The 20,781-nt window shown below is 42.2% G+C and overlaps 3 protein-coding genes across 3 annotated transcripts; all 3 read left to right on the top strand.

Annotated features, from left to right (window-relative positions):
- The first annotated feature begins 2,327 nt into the window (after positions 1 to 2,327).
- On the top strand, positions 2,328 to 5,128 carry msrb2 (methionine sulfoxide reductase B2). The gene is made up of 5 exons (XM_055882099.1): positions 2,328 to 2,715; positions 3,181 to 3,278; positions 3,569 to 3,645; positions 3,907 to 4,054; positions 4,245 to 5,128. The coding sequence occupies exons 1-5, from the start codon at positions 2,598 to 2,600 to the stop codon at positions 4,359 to 4,361; spliced, it is 558 nt and encodes a 185-aa protein (XP_055738074.1). The 5' UTR covers positions 2,328 to 2,597; the 3' UTR covers positions 4,362 to 5,128.
- Positions 5,129 to 7,403: 2,275 nt separating this feature from the next.
- On the top strand, positions 7,404 to 12,819 carry c8g (complement component 8, gamma polypeptide). The gene is made up of 7 exons (XM_055882098.1): positions 7,404 to 7,852; positions 8,041 to 8,186; positions 10,037 to 10,107; positions 10,571 to 10,678; positions 10,938 to 11,042; positions 11,147 to 11,182; positions 12,730 to 12,819. Exons 1-7 carry the CDS (start codon positions 7,673 to 7,675, stop codon positions 12,747 to 12,749), a joined length of 666 nt encoding a protein of 221 aa, XP_055738073.1. The 5' UTR covers positions 7,404 to 7,672; the 3' UTR covers positions 12,750 to 12,819.
- A 90-nt stretch (positions 12,820 to 12,909) lies between these two features.
- Positions 12,910 to 15,791, top strand: LOC129823223 (lipocalin-like). Its single transcript, XM_055882100.1, has 6 exons — positions 12,910 to 13,765; positions 14,005 to 14,144; positions 14,242 to 14,321; positions 14,395 to 14,508; positions 15,305 to 15,406; positions 15,533 to 15,791. The coding sequence occupies exons 1-6, from the start codon at positions 13,676 to 13,678 to the stop codon at positions 15,550 to 15,552; spliced, it is 546 nt and encodes a 181-aa protein (XP_055738075.1). The 5' UTR covers positions 12,910 to 13,675; the 3' UTR covers positions 15,553 to 15,791.
- Positions 15,792 to 20,781: the final 4,990 nt, after the last annotated feature.

The raw sequence follows: 20,781 nt of genomic DNA, 5'->3' as shown, positions 1-20,781 counted from the left end.
CTTAGTAAAGTTGGGTAATGTCTTGTCAACAAACCACAGACGCTGTTGAAATATCTGTTCCCAAGACAGACACTGTGATTATTGTGTATGTTGAGTATTCACCTTTGGCATGGTTCCATAGTGTAAGGTTGGGACTGCGACTGTTCCAGATCAACCAGTCAGTCCCTCTATGCAGGCTGGGGCTGTCTGCTTATCTGTTATTTCATCTCCAACTGAGTTCAAAAGTGTTAAAAAAAATATTAATTAGCTTCTAACTTCATGTAGTCTTAAGGGTCAATTGTGAATTACTCTTTTGAAATACTTTCCCCCCCACCTCAAAGTAAAGTCTCTGTTATTACTCTCTGTTTAAAATCAGACAATTACTCCCATCATTTCCGTAACTGCTGCAGAATATTTAATGTGTTGACTTATGTGCAGTACCAGTCAAAAGTTTGGACATATCTACTCATTCAAGGGTTTTTCTATATTTTTTATTATTTTCTACATTGTAAAATAATAGTGAAGACATCAAAACTATGAAATAACACATATGTAATCATGTAGTAACCAAAAAAGTGTTAAACAAATCAAAAAAAAATTATATTTGAGATGTTTTACTATTTTACAATGTAGAAAATAGTAAAACATAAAGAAAAACCCTTGAATGAGTAGGTGTGTCGAAACTTTTGATACTGTATATACACTGCTCAAAAAAATAAAGGGAACACTTAAACAACACAATGTAACTCCAAGTCAATCACACTTCTGTGAAATCAAACTGTCCACTTAGGAAGCAACACTGATTGACAGTAATGTCACATGCTGTTGTGCAAATGGAATAGACAAAAGGTGGAAATTATAAGCAATTAGCAAGACACCCCCAATAAAGGAGTGATTCTGCAGGTGGTGACCACAGACCACATCTCAGTTCCTATGCTTCCTGGCTGATGTTTTGGTCACTTTTGAATGCTGGCGGTGCTCTCACTCTAGTGGTAGCACGAGATGGAGTCTACAACCCACACAAGTGGCTCAGGTAGTGCAGCTCATCCAGGATGGCACATCAATGCGAGCTGTGGCAAGAAGGTTTGCTGTGTCTGTCAGCGTAGTGTCCAGAGCATGGAGGCGCTACCAGGAGACAGGCCAGTACATCAGGAGACGTGGAGGAGGCCGTAGGAGGGCAACAACCCAGCAGCAGGACCGCTACCTCCGCCTTTGAGCAGGAGGAGCACTGCCAGAGCCCTGCAAAATGACCTCCAGCAGGTCACAAATGTGCATGTGTCTGCTCAAATGGTCAGAAACAGACTCCATGAGGGTGGTATGAGGGCCCGACGTCCACAGGTGGGGGTTGTGCTTACACCGTGCAGGACGTTTGGCATTTGCCAGAGAACACTAAGATTGGCAAATTCGCCACTGGCGCCCTGTGCTCTTCACAGATTAAAGCAGGTTCACACTGAGCACATGAGCACATGTGACAGACGTGACAGAGTCTGGAGACGCTGTGGAGAACGTTCTGCTGCCTGCAACATCCTCCAGCATGACCGGTTTGGCGGTGGGTCAGTCATGGTGTGGGGTGGCATTTCTTTGTGGGGCCGCACAGCCCTCCATGTGCTCGCCAGAGGTAGCCTGACTGCCATTAGGTACCGAGATGAGATCCTCAGATTCCTTGTGAGACCATATGCTGACACATGCACATTTGTGGCCTGCTGGAGGTCATTTTGCAGGGCTCTGGCATTGCTCCTCCTGCTCAAAGGCGGAGGTAGCGGTTCTGCTGCTGGGTTGTTGCCCTCCTACGGCCTCCTCCACGTCTCCTGATGTACTGGCCTGTCTCCTGGTAGCGCCTCCATGCTCTAGACACTACGCTGACAGACACAGCAAACCTTCTTGCGACAGCTCGCATTGATGTGCCATCCTTGATGAGCTGCACTACCTGAGCCACTTGTGTGGGTTGTAGACTCCGTCTCGTGCTGCCACTAGAGTGAGAGCACCGCCAGCATTCAAAAGTGACCAAAACATCAGCCAGGAAGCATAGGAACTGAGAAGTGGTCTGTGGTCACCACCTGCAGAATCACTCCTTTATTGGGGGTGTCTTGCTAATTGCCTATAATTTCCACCTTTTGTCTATTCCATTTGCACAACAGCATGTGAAGTTTATTGTCAATCAGTGTTGCTTCCTAAGTGGACAGTTTGATTTCACAGAAGTGAGATTGACTTGGAGTTACATTGTGTTGTTTAAGTGTTCCCTTTATTTTTTTGAGCAGTGTATATTGGATTATTTTTTATAGGATAGGTTTGGAAATACAGTATTTTAACCATCCAGCCCAACAACAAAAGAAGGAATAGTCCTCTGTCACTGTTATCTTCCTTATCAACTCTGACCTATATAATATATCTAGTTTGTGACCGGGTCTTCCCAGTAGCCTACCGAATATCGAATACAGCAGGGCGGGCTAGGGAAGGAAACCGGCAGGCAGGGACCGGCAGGAACTCGCTGGAGCGTTGAAAGTCCTCGATCAACGCAGATTAGGTCAGAGCAGCACAAACGGCTGCACTTGACTTTGATACGGACCACTTTCTGCACGAAGGACTGTAGCGCACAGCCAAATACTGCAGGAGAAAACATGTCTCGTTCTATCGTCCGACTTTCGCTCGTCATCTCTCAGAAAGTGGCTGCCAAGCCCGTCTTATTGCCCAAGACCAGGGTTCCTGCTTTCATCCGTCCTGTCTCCACTAGTTCAGGTTTGAGCTATTCTGTTAGAATCGAATAAGGCTTTATAGAATGGAGTTACATAGTTTGCATCTGGATAGGATACTTTATTGTCTATCAGTAAAAATTAAGTTTATTAATTAAAATGAAGTTGAATTTCAACACAAGTTAATTAGATACCATTTTAATAAAATTAGGACATAGTGTATCTATAATTTTAAAGAAATGAACAAGTATTTTTGTCATGTTATGTAATAGGTTGATGCAGAAAAGACCAGTGGAAGTTGCCAGACAGCCATCTGTCACATGCTTACTGTCACATTTTTCCTGGGGGGTCACATTTGCTCCAAAGAGCAGAAATCCATTGTGCTCAAATCTAATTAGGCTAAAGTGGCGAAATGAAAAGCACAAAGCAATGGATACTTTTTTTAAATGACAAATAAACAAAATGCAACAAAACACTCAACACATTTTGCTTATCAGTGTGTGCGTTACAGGCTCAGGATCTCTGACTCGTTATGATGAGACGACAGACTGGCAGAAAAAACTTACCCCTGAACAGTATGTGGTCACGAGGGAGAAGGGGACAGAGATGGTGAGTCACACACAGCACACATGCACACACACTTTGCCTGTCCTCAGCCTCAGTGACCATTGACTGACATTCCTTTATAAATGTCAGTGGGTTCAGTGTGTAGTTTTGAATGGACTTTGTTCTTTGTTTATAATCTTCCTCAGAGTGAAAGATAAGAGCAGTTGGTTAAAGAATGACTTATGGGCTGAATCCTTCATTTGCACTGATCTGAAAGCTTCAATAATGACAAGAAAGACAACATATACTGTGTTTACTGTGTGTTAACCAGGTGTGTGTATTTGTGTCCTCAGCCCTTCAGCGGTCTCTATCTGAACCATAGTGAGGTGGGGATGTACCACTGTGTGTGCTGCGATACTCCCCTCTTCAGGTAATCATCTAACCCCCTTATACCTCCCTAACACCTGACTCAGGTAACCATCTATCCCCCCCCTACACCTCCCTAACACCTCACCTGACTTCACTCTAACCCGAATTCACTCTAACCCCTAACATCTTAATTTAACCCGAATATGAGCATTTATACTAAACCTCTTACTAGACCTCTCTCTCTGTGTCTGTCTCTCTCTCTGTGTCTCTGTGTCCCTGTCTCTCTGTCTGTCTCTCTCTGTCGCTCTCTTTCTCTCTGTAGTTCAGAGGCAAAATATGACTCTGGGACAGGCTGGCCAGCGTTCAAAGAGGCTCATGGGACGTGGGAGCGCAACGAGAGCCATGCATCCATCATCCGTCGCCCTGACAACACGATGGGTAGTGCCGAGACAGAGGTCCTCTGTAAACATGTGAGTTGCATTCTGGGTAATAATGCAGAGAGATGTGTTGGTGTGTTGTGTGTTCTGTCTCCTCTACTGTATCATTTTTACCCTGCAGTGTCTGTGTGTGTGTGTGTGTGTGTGTGTGTGTGTGTGTGTGTGTGTGTGTGTGTGTGTGTGTGTGTGTGTGTGTGTGTGTGTGTGTGTGTGTGTGCTACAGTGTGATGCCCATCTGGGTCATGTGTTTGAAGATGGACCAGACCCCACAGGACAGAGGTTCTGCATCAACAGCCAGTCTCTTAACTTCAGACCGAGAGATCTCACACCCGAAGACTAGTGGAGCCCCTAGGACCGCTTAGAACCGTCTAAAACCACCTAGGCCTGACCGGAGCAAACCTTCAAACCCAGAGAACACAAACCCAAGGTCCAGTAAAACACAACAGAACTGACACCTGGATCCCTAACACTGACCATAGATGGAATTTTCCTGATTTCCTGACCTCAGCATCAGGAATACTCTTTGTTTTCTATGTCTGTATCTTTCTGTAACTGATCATAGATGAACCTGTAATATTTACCTGACTGTATTTACATCTGTTCCCAGCACTTGCCCCAACTACGGTACAGTATGTTATAGGGGTAAGGAGGTAAAGGGGGGTCATGTGTTTCATATGGTCACATTTTTATGTCTGTCCATTATATTAAAGGGTCTTCAATCATAGTCACTGGGTCGCTCTGAAAGTTAAAGGCCTAATGCAGTGTTTTTTATCTCAATATCAAATAATTTTTGGGTAAAAATGAAGTACCTTACAGTAATAGTTTTCCATTAAAATGGTCAAAAAGAAACAAAAATAGCTTTTTAGCAAAAAACTATTTCTCTAGCAACAATTTTTACAGTGTTAGTTTCATCAGCTGTTGAACAATATGATACAAAACACAGGAAAACTGAATTTTAACTGCTTCTAACTGATAGGTAAGGAGTATTTTTGACCGCTCATTGAATCGAGCCCTTAGTGTCTGCTGTTGTGTACAGTTACCTACTGTCATATGAACCCTTCAACATGGAGCATATTCTGTCAAATTAAATTTGTATTTTTTCTTGTGTGTTTGGAAAGTGTTCTGTTGTGTTCAGTTGACAAAATAGTCGAGTGTGTTTTTGTGTTGGTTTAAAAAGAGAAATCAGTTGTAAAATACAGTATAAAGTGCATTCGGAAAGTATTCAGACCCCTTCCTTTTCCACATTTTGTTACGTTACAGCCTTATTCTAAAATGTATCAATAAAAACATTTCCTAATCAATCTACACACAATAGCCCACGATGACAAAGCGAAAAAAAGTTTTTAGATTTTTTTTGCAAATGTATTAAATGTGCCTTTTAGTTGAAATAAAAGAATTTAAATACAGTAAGACATTGTTAGTTTGGCAAAAAAACCTAAGCAAACATTTGTGGGTTACATATTTTGTCCAATGGAAAATAATTGCAAAAAAGGCAGATGACCTATGTAGAAAATTAGGCTAAAGTATCATTTGAGGGCTCACTAATGCAATAAAGTGAGCAGAAAGTAAACAATTTACACTAAATTGTTTGTCTTTCACAGATACCATTTACCTTATTTACTTAAGTATTCAGACCCTTTGCTGTGAGACTAAATTGAGGTCAGGTGCATCCTGTTTTCATTGATCATCCTTGAGATGTTTCTACAACTTGATTGGAGTCCACCTGTGGTAAATTTAATTGATTGGACATGATTTGGAAAGGCACAAACTTGTCTGTATAAGATCCCAAAGTTGACAGTGCATGTCAGAGCAAAAAACAAACCATGAGTTCGAAGGAATTGTCCGCAGAGCTCCGATACAGGATTGTATCGAGGCACAGATCTGGGGAAGGGTACCAAAACACTTCTGCAGCATTGAAGGTCCCCAAGAACACAGTGACCTCAATCATTCTGAAATGGAAAGAGTTTTAACCACCAAGACTCTTCCAAGAGCTGGACGCACAGCCAAACTGAGCCATCAGGGGAGAAGGGCCTTAGTCAGGGAGGTGACCAAGAACCCTATTGTCACTCAGACAGAGCTCCAGAGTTCCTCTGTGGAGATGGGAGAACCTTCCAGAAGGACAACCATCTCTGCAGTACTCCACCAATCAGGACTTTATGGTAGACTGGCCAGACGAAAGCCACTCCTCAGTAAAAGGCACATGACAGCCCGCTTGGAGTTTGCCAAAATACACCTAAAGGACTCTCAGACTATGAGAAACAAGAATCTTTGGTCTGATGAAACCATAATTGAACTCTTTGGCCTGAATGCCAAACATCACATCTAGAGGAAACCTGGCACCCTCCCTACGGTGAAGCAAGCTGGTGGCAGCATCATGCTGTGGGGATGTTTTCAGCGGCAGGGGGCTTTGGAGACTAGTCAGGATCGAGGCAAAGATTTAACGGAGCAAAGTTCAGAGAGGTCCTTGATGAAAACTTGCTCCAGAGTGCTCAGGACCTCAGACTAGGGCGAAGGTTGTCAGGGGACAATAACATATTTACCTGATTTGTTTGATATTAATAGTAAACAATCATATATTTAACTAAGAGTAATGCTGAGTATTTATGGTGTCCACTCTAGCTTCATTGTTAGGGAAGCTCTCAGCTTCACAACTTAGAGTTTGCGGTCGACGGTTTCATTATTGCAATAATTAATCGATGATTGTTTGAATAATTGTCCAAGTCTCTCTCAGTAATGAAATTATCACTAGATGGTTCACCTTCCAACAGGACAACGGCCCTAAGCACACCGTCAAGACAACGCAGGAGTGGCTTCGGGACAAGTCTCTGAATGTCCTTGAGTAACCCAGCCAGAGCATGGACTTGAACCCGATCAAACATCTCTGGAGAGACTTGAAAATAGCTGTGCAGCGACACTCCTCATCCAACCTGACAGAGCTTGAGAGGATCTGTAGAGAAGAATGGGAGAAACGCCCCAAATACAGGTGTGCCAAGCTTGTAACATCATGCCCAAGAAGACTCGAAAGCCAAAGGTACTTCAACAAAGTACTGAGTAAAGGGTCTGAATACTTCTGTAAATGTGACATTTCAGTTTTTTTATTTTTCTATATTTGCAAAAAAAATTCAAAACTTATTTTTGCTTCGTCATTATGGGGTGTTGTGTGTAGATTGATGAGGATATTTTTTTGTCATCCAATTTAGAATAAGTCAAGGGGTCTTAATACCTGAGTGCACTGTAGTTACAACAATGATATCAACATCGCCCCCTTTCTGTCAGAAGCACACACTGCACTGACTGGTATGTCCAGCCCACTGCCAGTAAAGGGCTGTTAATGATAAACACAACAAGAGGTCATCACCCCCTCTGTGTGTGTGCGTGTGTGTGTCAACATTTGTCCAGAATGAGGCAGCACAGAGAAAGTGAAGGTCGGACACAAGACAGAGGGAAGGATAAATCGAGGGAGGAGTGGATCATTTTTTTCCTTGTCGGTGGACATCAGTTCTGGTATTACACTAGACATAATCATTTAGCAGGGATCCAGGCAAAACCAATCAGATTACACGAGCATCGTGATAACAACCTTGTGGGACAGACACAGCAGAAGGAAGAAGCAGAGAGTGGTGTTGGGAGTGTTTTGGGGACAGTGCTACGATGACTGGGGTGTGGCAGTGTGTTACCATGCTAATGGTGGTGTGTGTGTGTCTATGGGGGTCGGCGGAGGCGATTGGGGGAGCAAAGAGCCGACCACGACCCCAGAGGAGACCCATCAAGAAGCCCAAGGTGAACCCCATTGACGACACCCCCCCAGCTCAGAACATTGACATACAACAGGTAGGTACAAGGGTGTGTTTGTGTGTTTGTGTGTGTGTGTGCAAACATGATCTCACAACTACAGCACAAACACAGCCAGTGGCGGACGTGCCTTGACGTTGTCAATGTTGAAACCCTGCTGTATCGTGTGTGTGTGTGTGTGTGTGTGTGTGTGTGTGTGTGTGTGTATGTGTGTGTGTGTGTTGTAGATGGGAGGGCCGTGGTACCTAGTCAACGCAGCGTCTAAGTGTAACTTCCTGATGAAGAACGGTCTGAAGGTGGAGGCTACTGTGATGACCCTGACGCCCCCCTCCTCCCCAGACACCACTCTCTCCGTTAGCACTACCACACGCCTGTGAGTTACACTCCTCTCTCTCTGTTAGCACTACCACACACCTGTGAGTTACTCTCCTCTCTCTCCGTTAGCACTACCACACGCCTGTGAGTTACACTCCTCTCTCTCTGTTAGCACTACCACACGCCTGTGAGTTACACTCCTCTCTCTCTGTTAGCACTACCACACGCCTGTGAGTTACACTCCTCTCTCTCTGTTAGCACTACCACACACCTGTGAGTTACACTCCTCTCTCTCTCTATTAGCACTACCACACACCTGTGAGTTACACTCCTCTCTCTCTCTATTAGCACTACCACACGCCTGTGAGTTACTCTCCTCTCTCTCTGTTAGCACTACCACACGCCTGTGAGTTACACTCCTCTCTCTCTGTTAGCACTACCACACGCCTGTGAGTTACACTCAGTGTTATTTCAAGTGTTATATTATCAGCTATGTAAAGTGTTTTAGCAATGTGAAAGTAGTTGTAGTATGAATAGTGGGGGAAGATAAATAGACAGATAAATATAGGTGGTATTTATAATGGTGTTTGTTCTCCACTGGTTGACCTTTTCTCATGGCAATGGGCCACAAATCATACTACAGTGATTGCACATTGCAATATTTCGCCTAACAGCTATGGGAGTTTATCAATATTTGATTTGTTTTCAAATTCTTTGTGGGTCTGTGTGATCTGTGGAAAATGTGTTTCTCTAATGTGGTCAAACATTGTCAGGAGGTTAGGAAGAGCAGCTCAGTTTGCAACTCATTTTGTGGACAGTGGTCACATATCCTGTCTTCTGTTGAGAGCCAGGTCTGCCTATGGCGACCTCTCTCAATAACAAGGCTATGCTCACTGAGTCTGTACATAATCAAGGATTTTCTTTGTTTTGGGTGTCACAGTGGTCAGATATTCTGCCACTGTGTACTCTCTGTTAAGGGCCAGATACCATTCCAATTTGCTCAGTTTTTTTGTGGTTGATTCTTTCCAGTGTCATTGTTATCTTTTTGTTTTCTCATGATTTGGTTGGGTCTAATTGTGTTGCTGTCCTGGGGCTCTGTGGGGTCTGTTTGTATTTGTGAACCGTGTGTATGCATCGCTTCCTTTTAGGTGGTTGTAGAATTGAACAACTATTTTTTGATAACTAGCGTATAGTCCTAATTCTGCTCTGCTTGTACACAAAGTATATTTTTGCAGAATTCTGCTTCTGTCGCTCGCTCTCTCACTCTCTTTCCACTTCTCTCTTTTTCCATATCTCTTTCTTTCTTTCTTTATTTCTCGCTCTCTCTCTCTCTCTTTGCACCCTCTTTCACGCTCTTCCTTCCTTTTGCTCTTCAAATCCTTTCTTTCGGAGAGTACCCAAGTCTACCACCAGAGAGCACTCTCTCGCTATCTACCTCTATCTCTTCACATTCTCTCTCAGCTCTCCTTTTCTATCTCTCTTATGTCAAGTCAACCTTACTCAAAGTGTCAGTAAACACAGTAAACTACACCACTCCACAACACATTTTACCTGAAAAAGACAGTCTTGGCTCTATAGACATTGATCCTATACTGGGGAACTGAACATGTTATGCCTGTTTTGACTTGTTATATAATTAATCTGGCTGAACCAGAGGAAATAGTTGGTTGTGCAAGTTGCAAAATGGTTGCAAGTTGTCTCACGCATGCTTGCATGCACACAGACATGCACACACGTGCAACCCCCCCCCCCTCCCTCACACACACACACACACACACACACACACACACACATATGTACACACGCACACAAACAGTCTTATGCAATGTTTAAGCTACCTGAGTAGATAACTCCGCTGATCTGTCTAACTTATTTTTTTTGTCCTCTCCCTCCACTGCACCCCCCCAGTAACCACCAGTGTTGGGAGATCCTGCAGGCGTACACCATCACCCCCACCCCAGGACGCCTTGTACTAAATGGTAAGAGTCCTGTCACACACAGAGACATGCCTTACAGCCCTGTTATCTGCTATATACGCCCTTCTTCACTCTGCCGTCTCCTCCTCCACCCGGCCGTCTCCTCCTCCACTCTGCCGTCTCCTCCTCCACTCTGCCGTCTCCTCCTCCACCCGGCAGTCTCCTCCAGCTATATCTCTGAGAGCACTGCTTTGTCTCTTTAAAATTGCAGCTGGAACCCCGTGTCCCCAACATTCCACTGCTCTAAACTGATTGGCTTTTCATTCAAAGTATGCAAATCACACGTTATAGTCTAGGAATAATCACTGTGATAGATTTACTATGTGTGTTTCAAAGGAACATCAGAGGAGAATTCATGTTCATATTCAAATTACATTAGTTGAGAATGAGGTGCAAATTTGATCTTGTGTCAAAGTTATTGATATTACTGTATTATTATCGTTAACTATTATTGTTTTCCATGTAGGTAGTAGACCGTTGCTGAACACTGATATAGTGATTGGAGAGTCAGACTATAGCTCCTACGCTGTGTTTTACTACCAGAAACAGGGACAGCTCACCATGAAGCTCTACGGTCAGTCTGCGGCTTGTATGCTGCCAACCTGATTGATACCCTGTACTAACAACATGCAGGCCAACAATATGGGACAATATATCGGTTTGAAGCCAGGTCTTCTGGGCATGACAGGACTCTGTTAGCCAGCAGAGCTAAAGCCTAGGGAATACTTCTGGGAGATATGGTTCACCAAACCACATTCAGTAAACCATTACAGAAACATTAATGTTGAAGTCACTGAGAATGTTTCAAGGAGGCTGTTGTGTTTTCTCTACAGGCAGATCAAAGGATACCCTTTCAGAAGCCATCTTGGATAAGTTTGAGGACCTGGCTGAGAAAAAGGGCCTGGGATTGGCCTATGTGTTTGCCTTCCCCAACTACAGTAGGAACTTCTCTATCATAACTCACAGACACAGCCTGCCATAACTACATCTTTACCACAGCCTGCATACATACTTAAAATGAAATTGTTTCCAATCTGTACAGGTCACTGCGAGTCTGTGGACAAGGACCATGTGATCAGTGAGTATACCATTTCAAACATTTGTTAAACCATTTATGTGGGTCATCGTGGACCTAAAATGGCAAAATAAAGGAATTGTCCAAATATAGACTACAACAATATAAATATAGACGCTTCAGAATCATCTGTTGTAGAAGGACAAGAACCAGCTGGCTGAGGTGACTTATTTTTCTTTTGGGCTCCCGAGGGGCGCAGCAGTCTAAGGCACTCCATCTCAGTGCTAGAGGCGTCACTACAGACCCTGATTCTATTCCAGGCTGTATCACAACCAGCCGTGATTGGGACTCCCATAGGGCTCCGCACAATTGCCCCAGTGTCGTCGGGTTAGGCTTTGGCCGGGGTAGGCCGTCATTGTAAATAATAATTTGTTCTTAACTGACTTGCCTAGTTAAATAAAACATGTAAATAAAACAAGAATCCTAAACCACCCCCATGCCCCTACCAACAAGTTCGGGGGCCCTCCGTTGTCACGTGTTGGTGATAAAACTCCGAGGGTGACTTCCAGAGAGTGGCAAAGTGATCAATAAACTAATCAACTTCGGAACATACTTATGACTTGAATGATGTAATGATGTTTAAATAATAAAACAAGCATGAAATTAAATGAACAAATCGCCCCAGTCGTTTTACAAGATATAAACCAAAGTAAAATATTTTATTTAGGAATTATTGCATGCGTCAAGTCATGAAACCAGACATAAACAAATACAAGTATTAAAGGTCCAATGCAGCCGTTTTTATCTCAATATCAAATCATTTTCTGGTAAAAATTAAGTACCTTACTGTGATTGTTTTCAATTAAAATGGTACAAAAATAAACAAAAATATATTATTAGCTAAGTGCAATTTCTCAAGCAAGACTTTTGCTAGGACTGTCTGGGAGTGGTCTGAGTGGGCAGGGGAGAACTGAAAACTAATTGTTATTGGCAGAGAGGTTCGGAACTTTCTTTCTTGGTTTATTAAATAATGGTAATGTCACCATGCAGGCCAAAACTATATTCCACCAAAACCCTTGAATGAGTAGGTGTGTCCATAAATTTGACTGGTACTGTATATTAAAAACACAGGAAATCACGTTTTTGACTGCACTGGGCCTTTAAATTGGCAAACTCCAAACAGGCTATCACAGTGCATGTCAGGACAACACTTTGCTCTGAAGGCTGAAGCCTAATTAGCCCATACCGGAGCCAAGGATTTTCACTCCCTCATCGTTGGTTGACTCGGAGCAAATGGAGAAAGGCAAAGGGAAGAGGGTGATTTGGGATTCGGACAGATGCAGATTGGTGGAATGGCATCCAACCCCCTTTAACTTTGAAAAAAACATCACGTTTACTCCTTCGCAGGGCATGTGGAAATGTACTGGCACAACGGGCAGTTAGATAACTTGCGTTAACAAGTTTACCAAACTGTTTTGAAAACGCATCTGCAAATCTATAGTATAGAGACATATTTGCATAAATAAATGGGCATGTTTATTTTTGTCTAACTTAATTCACTTCGTATAGTTTGAGTTTATTTCTGAGCTTGTTTCATCTCTCCTTCCCAGACTGCGTGCCAACATGTTGAGGAAGATTCCAAGAGCCTGTATTCTGACTGCTCAGCAATACATGGCATATTAAAATGATTGAATTGCTTGTGTGTGCGTGTTTTTTGTACTCACTACTGAATCTCCTCTCTGGATAGGCATACTTAGGGGGTTCTCTCACATGCTAATGAGTCCCAGATGTAGTCTGGAGGGGCCAGGGGGTTTAGTTACAAAACGGGGGTCTGCAAACCCCTAGCCCCCATCCTAAACATCCCAGAGAGAGGCTGTGTGCACGTGTGTGTATTATGCAACCCAACTCCCTGCCTACAAGACTCTGCCTGCCTCCTTCAGAACAAAGAGAGTTCAGGGCCATTATGTATCCCTCAAAGTTATGTATCTTTCAGACCTCAACTGTATGTATACTTTAGGAGGAATTCACCCCAAACCCCAACATGACTTTAGACCTCTGTGAACCCATGTTCTGTTCTGCAAACTGTTACATTTTCTTACTAGTTTTACAACTCACATCTTGCAAGCATGCAGCCCTCGGCGGTCATGAGGACTGCTTTACCGGCTCACTCTGAGGACACTGTGTGTATGTGTCTGTGCATGCATATTTGTGCATGTGTGTACATACTCATGTGTCTTCATGCTTACATATGCATTTCATGGTGGAGGTTGTAGTGATCAGGAATAAGAGCTGTCTGAATAAATAGTCCTATCATTGGGGGGGGAGGAGAGGAGAGGGATAAATCATTCTGCTTACAGTGTAGACTCCCCCTCCTCCATGTGCAGTTGTGTAAGAGTGACATTTACATATCTTTGTGGAACTAACTACTGGAGCCAAGGGGTTAGGAGAGGGGAGGAGTAAAGGAGGGGTGGTACAAGCTGGAGGATATAAGGACATTCACTCTCTCCTCACACACACCCTGGAAAGTTGAGCAGTCGCACACACCGATCTGTAACCATGATGCTGAGGATGATGGGAGTTCTGCTGTGTGCTGCGCTGGTCGCCTGCGTCAACGTCGTGCCCCAGAAAGACTTCAACCTGGAGAAGGTAATAGAGAGAAAGAGGGCAACAGAAAGAAACATACTTAGAGAACAAATGAGATAGAGAAAGCGCAGGGAAAAAGCTGAGAGAAAAGGTGTACAAGAGATTCTGAGGTTTAATGGGGTCAGAGTAGAGCAGAGGACACAGTGTAATCTGCAATGACTATGGAATCAATTTGAATTGTGAGAATGAATGATATGTCGTTCTTATTCTGTTTCTAACTATATCGTTCTCACGCTCCCCAGATGGCTGGTAGGTGGTGGATTGTGGGCTTTGCCACCAACGCCCATTGGTTTGTGAGCCATAAGGCTGACATGAAGATGGGCACTTCCGTGATGCTGCCCACCGCCGGAGGAGACCTTGACCTCACCTACACCAACCTGAAGTCAGTGTGTGTGAGAGCACATTGTGTGTGTGTGTGTGTGCGTGGGCGTGTGTTTGTGTCCATAATGCTCACACTAACTCTGCTCTTTCTCTCTCAGCGCTGATGGTACTTGCTGGAGGATGACACATCTAGCCAAGAAGACTGACATCCCAGGCCGCTTCACCTTCACCAGCCAGCGTGAGTATGTGCACGCATACACACAGTCGACATAAGTCCACCTCCCTAACTTCTCTCCCGTTCTCCCTCTCAGGTTGGAACAATGAAAATGACATGCGTGTGGTGGCTGTCCAGTATGATGACTTTGCTCTGATCCACACCATCAAGACCAAAGACGGAGTACCTGAGGTGCTCAACAAGCTCTACAGTAAGTCTGTCTGACTGTCTGCATTTCTGAAATGAATTGACGCTTTTAAAGATGTTCATGTTTTGTGTGTAATTTATCACAGTTCTTTGGTCTGCGTTTTTAGACTGGTCATGTGTTAACTTGGTGGTGTTGGGCTTCTACAGCTGCATTGCTTGCGGTTTGGGGTTTTATGCTAGGTTTCTGTATAGCACTTTGTGACATTGGCTCATGTAAAAAGGGCTTTATAAATATGATTGATTGATTGTGTTAACCTGGTTGTGTTGTATTAGCCTGGTGGTATTGTATTAACTTTGTGGTGTTGTCTTAACTTTGTGGTGTTGTCTTAAGCTGCTGGTGGTGTTATGTTAACCTGGTTGTGTTAAATGTGTGGTGTTGTCTTAAGCTGGTTGTGTTGTGTTAACCTGGTGGTGTTACATTTGTGGTGTTGTGTTAACCTGGTGTTGTTAAATTTGTGGTGTTGTGTTAACCTGGTTGTGTTGTGTTAACCTGGTTGTGTTAAATTTGTGGTGTTGTGTTAACCTGGTTGTGTTGTGTTAACCTGGTTGTGTTGTGTTAACCTGGTTGTGTTAAATTTGTGGTGTTGTGTTAACCTGGTTGTGTTGTGTTAACCTGGTTGTGTTGTGTTAACCTGGTTGTGTTGTGTTAACCTGGTTGTGTTGTGTTAACCTGGTTGTGTTAAATTTGTGGTGTTGTGTTAACCTGGTTGTGTTGTGTTAACCTGGTTGTGTTGTGTTAACCTGGTTGTGTTGTGTTAACCTGGTTGTGTTGTGTTAACCTGGTGTTGTTGTGGTTGCAGGTCGCACTCCAGAGGTGAGCACAGCACTGCAGCAGAAGTTCATGCAGTTCTCTCTGGATACAGGAATCATCTCTGACAACATCGCTATCCTGCCCAAGAATGGTATGACATTACACACGCATACATGCAAGATCACACAGATATACTTACTGTATGTACAATATTACGACAATCGCGTGTGCTTCAGTAGACATAATCTGCTCACTCTTTTCTCCCTCTGTATTAAAGGTGAATGTACCGAGGCATAAAGTGTTTCTTCACTGAACCCCCCCCCCCCTCTCCTTCATCCCTCGTCAAATCCTCTTCCACGGTTCCACCTCTCCTTTGTCTCTCCATTTCACATCCAAACTCTTCTCCTGGGAGAAGACTGTGAAACAAGAAACCCCACCCCCTCGATGCACCACTCTTCATCCCTTTTCTACATGTTTTTTACTGCTGATATCTGTTGTTTTGATTTTCTTGTGCTGAAATAAAGAATGTGTAACAACTCAAGTCTCAAAGTTAGTGTTAATGTAAAGAATACCTAGGCTACAATTACATAAGCCTACCTACACTACATTAATGTGATAGTACATTTTAGAAGCCATTCCAGAGGAGAGTCCCAGGTTTTTAATCACAAATGGGACTTTATAAATATACAAAGTTAGAATGATGAGGATAAAGAAAATGTATTTTAAAAGTTAAACAAGAGCTGTTCTGTAGCCATTCAGGATATCAGAATAACAGCAGCTGTACAGTTCCGTGTGATATTCACTAAAGCACAGAGGCTAGAACTAAAACTTGATTGTATGGCTGAGCTTTCTGTTGTACTCTTCAATTTTGTAATTCAAACTAATAATAACAATAAGGGCTCAGACACACCAAGGATACTGACTGCTGAAAGGTACTTAGCACCTCTTCCCAGTGTTGGCAATTAACTTTGTTGTTCACATAGCAAATATCCACCACCGATTCAATAGTCAAAATATTCCAGACCATAAGGTGGTAGTAGCTTGTTCGGCTTGTGCCTGCTGTAGATAGCTAGCAAGATGCACTAATGTTGTTGCTAGTGTTAGTTAACTAGCTAGCAACATGATAATTAAATCACAATCGACTCGTTTTTGAATGAAGCAGCTGCATGTAAGCTGCAGAGAGTAATTTGTCCTACTGGCAAATGGCGATGCTAACATTAACTAGCAAGCGCACTAGAATAATGGAGAGTGAATTAAATGGTCTTCATCTTTAGTGTTGTGCATTGTGTTGCATTTACCACCCCACTCGTTTCATAAGTGTGTGTGATGGCCTTGCTCAGTTAGCAAGCTAACGTCAGCTAGCTAACTAATGAGCTAGTGCACATTATCCAACCTATCAACAAAATCCTTCTTCAAGCACAACACTTCTTAGCTAGATATAAAGACTTGCACTGGAAAAAATATTTATGATGCAGCTTTATTGTTTTAGTTGGAACAATTCTGATGAAAAGGGGATGGATTATAGCGGGTTTGTCAGTACCAGGTCTGTACGCAGCATGTATGTCTTTTGCTTCAGCAAGAGAAGGAACGGCCTCTTACTGTGCTAAGTACCAATCAAATCAAATCACATTTTATTTGTCACATGCGCGGAATACAACAGGTGTTTCACCTTACAGTGAAATGCTTACTTACAAGCCCTTAACCAACAATGCTTTAAGAAGTTAAGAAAAATTGGCATATTTCTCTGTTTCTGGCCTCTAAATAAAACTACCACAGAGTAAATGAAAATGTGTTATAGAAAAATATGAAAATTGATTTTTTATTGCAACAATAATACCAATATTACACATCAATACAGGGACATTCCTGTGTATACAATGAAAAAATAAATGTACAAAACACCAGGCGCACCCCTGCCGAACACCCACCCTCCAAAAAATAATAAGAAAAATTCAGGACAAGGCAATGAGACATTAACAGACGTTCAGACATGACTTCTAATAATTCCAACTTTTAAGTTTCACAAGTTTGAAGGATTTATAAAATTGTAACAGTTCAATTAAAAAAATTAACAACATTTTTTCCCACCCCGTTTACATTTGTGGATATAATATTTAGAGAATAGTAATGTTAATACATAGTTATGATCAGAATTACAAGGATAAGCATAATGCTATTTAACATCATCAAAGTTAAACATAGGATATTTAAGGAGATTTTATACACGACCAATACTGAATTTCAATCCATAGTTTACTAGAATGGCAACATTAAAAACAAATAAATGCTCTATAGATTCTGAATGAGCAAAAACACAAGAAGTTTTGTCAAAATGTAACCTTTTGTGCAAGAAATCATTAACAGGGTAGATGCAAGAAATTATTTTAAAAATTGTTTCTTTAACTTTTGGGATAACTGGACAATAAGGTAAAAGGTAGTTGCTTTTGACCATAGTATGGGTTGATCACTTCCATAGCAAAATATGACTTAATTAACTGTCAATCCTATCCACTTATTGTTGAAATTTTTATCCAAAAGTAATTAATTGGTCAACTTGGAAAAGTGGGAACAACCTCATACTATAACAAAGTGTTCATAAATAAGTCAAAGTAAAGGAAGTGGAATTGTTTTGCATACCTTCATACAGTATATTCTCTCTGGTCAATATGAACTTGAAATTTACCAATGAACTCCCCAGTGTTGACTAACAAATTTCATTAGGAATTAGTCCACCAAGTTTATTAAACAGATTGTTCGGGATATGATACCAGATAGAGATAGGATTAGACAGACATAATGTCAACCATTAAATGTTAAAATACCTACTAATGACTCAAAATCAATAGCCTGTTAACCTCTATGATCATAGTCTTTTACTAATTGAGATTTTCGAATAGGATGCGTTTTATTCCTCAAAATAAATATAAATATAACAGAATTGCCTTTTTTGATGTTGTTAGAAGAAAAAGAGGACTGCCTTGGATAAATGATTCCAGATAAACCATCAGTCTTGGATTAAAGAATACGACTCCAAATTGACATGTCACGTTAATAATAACGCAGAGTGACACAGACATCGTAGACAATGTGTGATGCCAACGTGGGCAATAACCATCATCCACATGAACACCATATAAGTCTGCACATTAATGATAGCTTCAGCTCTTTGTGCCTCAGTCCTCATCCCAGCACAACTGGTGTTGTGTCCAACATATACTTCTTCATCTGAAACAATATACAAACAATATATGAACTACCCATCACTGCGACCTGTACGCTCTCGTTGGCTGGCCCTCACTACATATCTGTCGCCAAACCCATTGGCTCCAGGTCATCTATAAGTCTTTGCTAGGTAAAGCCCCGCCTTATCTCAGCTCACTGGTCACCATAGCAACACCCACCCATAGCACGCGCTCCAGCAGGTATATTGCACTGGTCATCCCCAAAGCCAACACTTACTTTGGCCGCCTTTCCTTCCAGTTCTCTGCTGCCAATGACTGGAACGAATTGCAAAAATCACTGAAGCTGGAGTCTTATATCTCCCTCTCTAACTTTAAGCATCAGCTGTCTGAGCAGCTTACCGATCACTGTACCTGTACACAGCCAATATGTAAATAGCACACACACCTCATCCCAATATTATTACTTACCCTCTTGCTCTTTTGCACCCCAGTATCTCTACTTGCACATCTATCACTCCAGTATTAATGCTAAATTGTAATTATTTTCACCTCTAGGGCCTATTTTATTGCCTACCTCCCTACTCTTTCTACATTTGCACCCACTGTACATAGATTTTTCTATTTTATTTTTATTTTGTGTTATTGGCTGTACATTTGTTTATGTGTAACTCTGTGTTGTTGTTTTTGTCGCACTGCTTTGCTATATCTTGGCCAGGTCGCAGTTGTAAATGAGAAGTTGTTCTCAACTGGCCTACCTGGTTAAATAGTGTGAATAAAAAAATTTAATAAAAAAAAGGACCAAGTATGTATCTGTCTATATCCAATTCAAACACTCCCCGCAACATCTCCCACTACAGCAGGTATGATGGTGTGTGTGTGTCTCTCACCCGTCTCAGGCTCCTCCTGGTCTGCAGCTCCTGCTGTTGCTTAAGCCTCACCTCCTCCAGACTCAGACACATACAAAACACACACACACACTATTTTATGAAATCCACCTCAGTCTCATGTAAGCTATAACAATTAGTTGAACCATGGTGCACCCTTGTGGCTATAAACAGAACTACAGCAGATACATCTACTGACAGACACAGTACTGTCTCCAGACAGTGCTCCACCGAGGAAGAGCATGATGGTTACGATGAAGCATACCACTCCCACAGACCTGGGTTCAAATACTATTTCAATTACTTTCACATACATTAATTAAGTATTTAGATGTATATATTTGGAAAATAAAGTAGTTGAATATTGGAATGTATTTGGAAATACACTTGGAAAGTATTGGCATGTCTTTGAAAATAGTCAAATACACAGAGTATTTTCAAATACAAATACTCCCATCCATTTGAACCCATGTCCTAGGAGTATTTGAAGGTAAGGTATTTGGAAATAAGTATTTGAAAATATTTTCAAATAGTAGTTTATTTATAGAAGTTGTTTGAAAATACAGGCCTCCAGAGTGGTGCAGTGCGCCATCTCTCAAACTAAGGCACTGCATCGCAGTGATAGCTGTGCCACTAGAGATGCTGGTTCGAGTCCAGGCTCTGTTGCAGCCGGCCGCGACAGTGAGACCCACGACAATTGGCCCAGCATCGTTCGGGTTAGGGGAGGGTTTGGCCGGCAGGGATGTTCTTGTCCCATTTCGCTCTAGCAACTCCTGTGGTGGGCCGGGTGCAGTGCACGCTGACACAGTCGCCAGGTGTACTGTGTTTCCTCCGACACATTGGTGCAGCTGGCTTCCGGGTGAAGCGGGCAATGTGTCAAGAAGCAGTGTGGCTTGGCTGGATTGTATTTTGGAGGATGCACAGCTCTCAACCTTCACCTCTCCCGAGTCAGTACGGGAGTTGCAGCAATGAGACAAGACTGTAACTACCAATTGGATACCACGAAAAATAAATACTTTCAAATACAAATACTTCCAACAGAAATAGTTGATTTTGGCCACACAAATTCGGAACATATTGTACATTTAGCAAATTTCAAAAATATCATAAGAATTGTAATTTGTTGTGGCTAACGTTAGCTATGTGGCCAACAGTACATTTTTTATAGAAAATGGATGATGGACATCCACAAATTAATACATACAAAACGTAACAACATATCACACTAAATGAAGTGTCTCTGCTTTACGTACAGAATAATACCAAATGCTCTGAGACCAGGTTGAGCTTTAATGGCTAGCCACTGGTGAAAACAAATGGAAATATGTGTAGTATTAATCATAATTTTCCAACACCATTTTCGGATTTTCAGATAATTTAGGAAATTGCACACCCTTGGCTGAACGCTGTGTGCAACATCCAAATTTGTAAAAAAAAAAAAACAGAAAATGGTGGTGAAA

This window comes from Salvelinus fontinalis, chromosome 25 (genome assembly GCF_029448725.1).
Source record: "Salvelinus fontinalis isolate EN_2023a chromosome 25, ASM2944872v1, whole genome shotgun sequence".
Taxonomy (NCBI): domain Eukaryota; kingdom Metazoa; phylum Chordata; class Actinopteri; order Salmoniformes; family Salmonidae; genus Salvelinus; species Salvelinus fontinalis.
The sequence above is the reverse complement of the archived record's forward strand: the minus strand, read 5'-3'. Positions and strand labels throughout refer to the sequence as shown.

What these genes read in the sequence shown, in the direction of transcription:
- msrb2 (XM_055882099.1), top strand. Translation starts at nt 2,598, where the DNA reads ATGTCTCGTTCTATCGTCCGACTTTCGCTCGTCATCTCTCAGAAAGTG. An exon ending in TGCGATACTCCCCTCTTCAG is followed by an intron (nt 3,646 to 3,906) that starts GTAATCATCTAA and finishes TTCTCTCTGTAG; the next exon opens with TTCAGAGGCAAAATATGACT. An exon ending in CAGAGGTCCTCTGTAAACAT is followed by an intron (nt 4,055 to 4,244) that starts GTGAGTTGCATT and finishes TGTGTGCTACAG; the next exon opens with TGTGATGCCCATCTGGGTCA.
- c8g (XM_055882098.1), top strand. Translation starts at nt 7,673, where the DNA reads ATGACTGGGGTGTGGCAGTGTGTTACCATGCTAATGGTGGTGTGTGTG. An exon ending in AGGACGCCTTGTACTAAATG is followed by an intron (nt 10,108 to 10,570) that starts GTAAGAGTCCTG and finishes TTTTCCATGTAG; the next exon opens with GTAGTAGACCGTTGCTGAAC. An exon ending in GCTCACCATGAAGCTCTACG is followed by an intron (nt 10,679 to 10,937) that starts GTCAGTCTGCGG and finishes TTTTCTCTACAG; the next exon opens with GCAGATCAAAGGATACCCTT.
- LOC129823223 (XM_055882100.1), top strand. Translation starts at nt 13,676, where the DNA reads ATGATGCTGAGGATGATGGGAGTTCTGCTGTGTGCTGCGCTGGTCGCC. An exon ending in AAGACTTCAACCTGGAGAAG is followed by an intron (nt 13,766 to 14,004) that starts GTAATAGAGAGA and finishes CACGCTCCCCAG; the next exon opens with ATGGCTGGTAGGTGGTGGAT. An exon ending in GGTGCTCAACAAGCTCTACA is followed by an intron (nt 14,509 to 15,304) that starts GTAAGTCTGTCT and finishes TTGTGGTTGCAG; the next exon opens with GTCGCACTCCAGAGGTGAGC.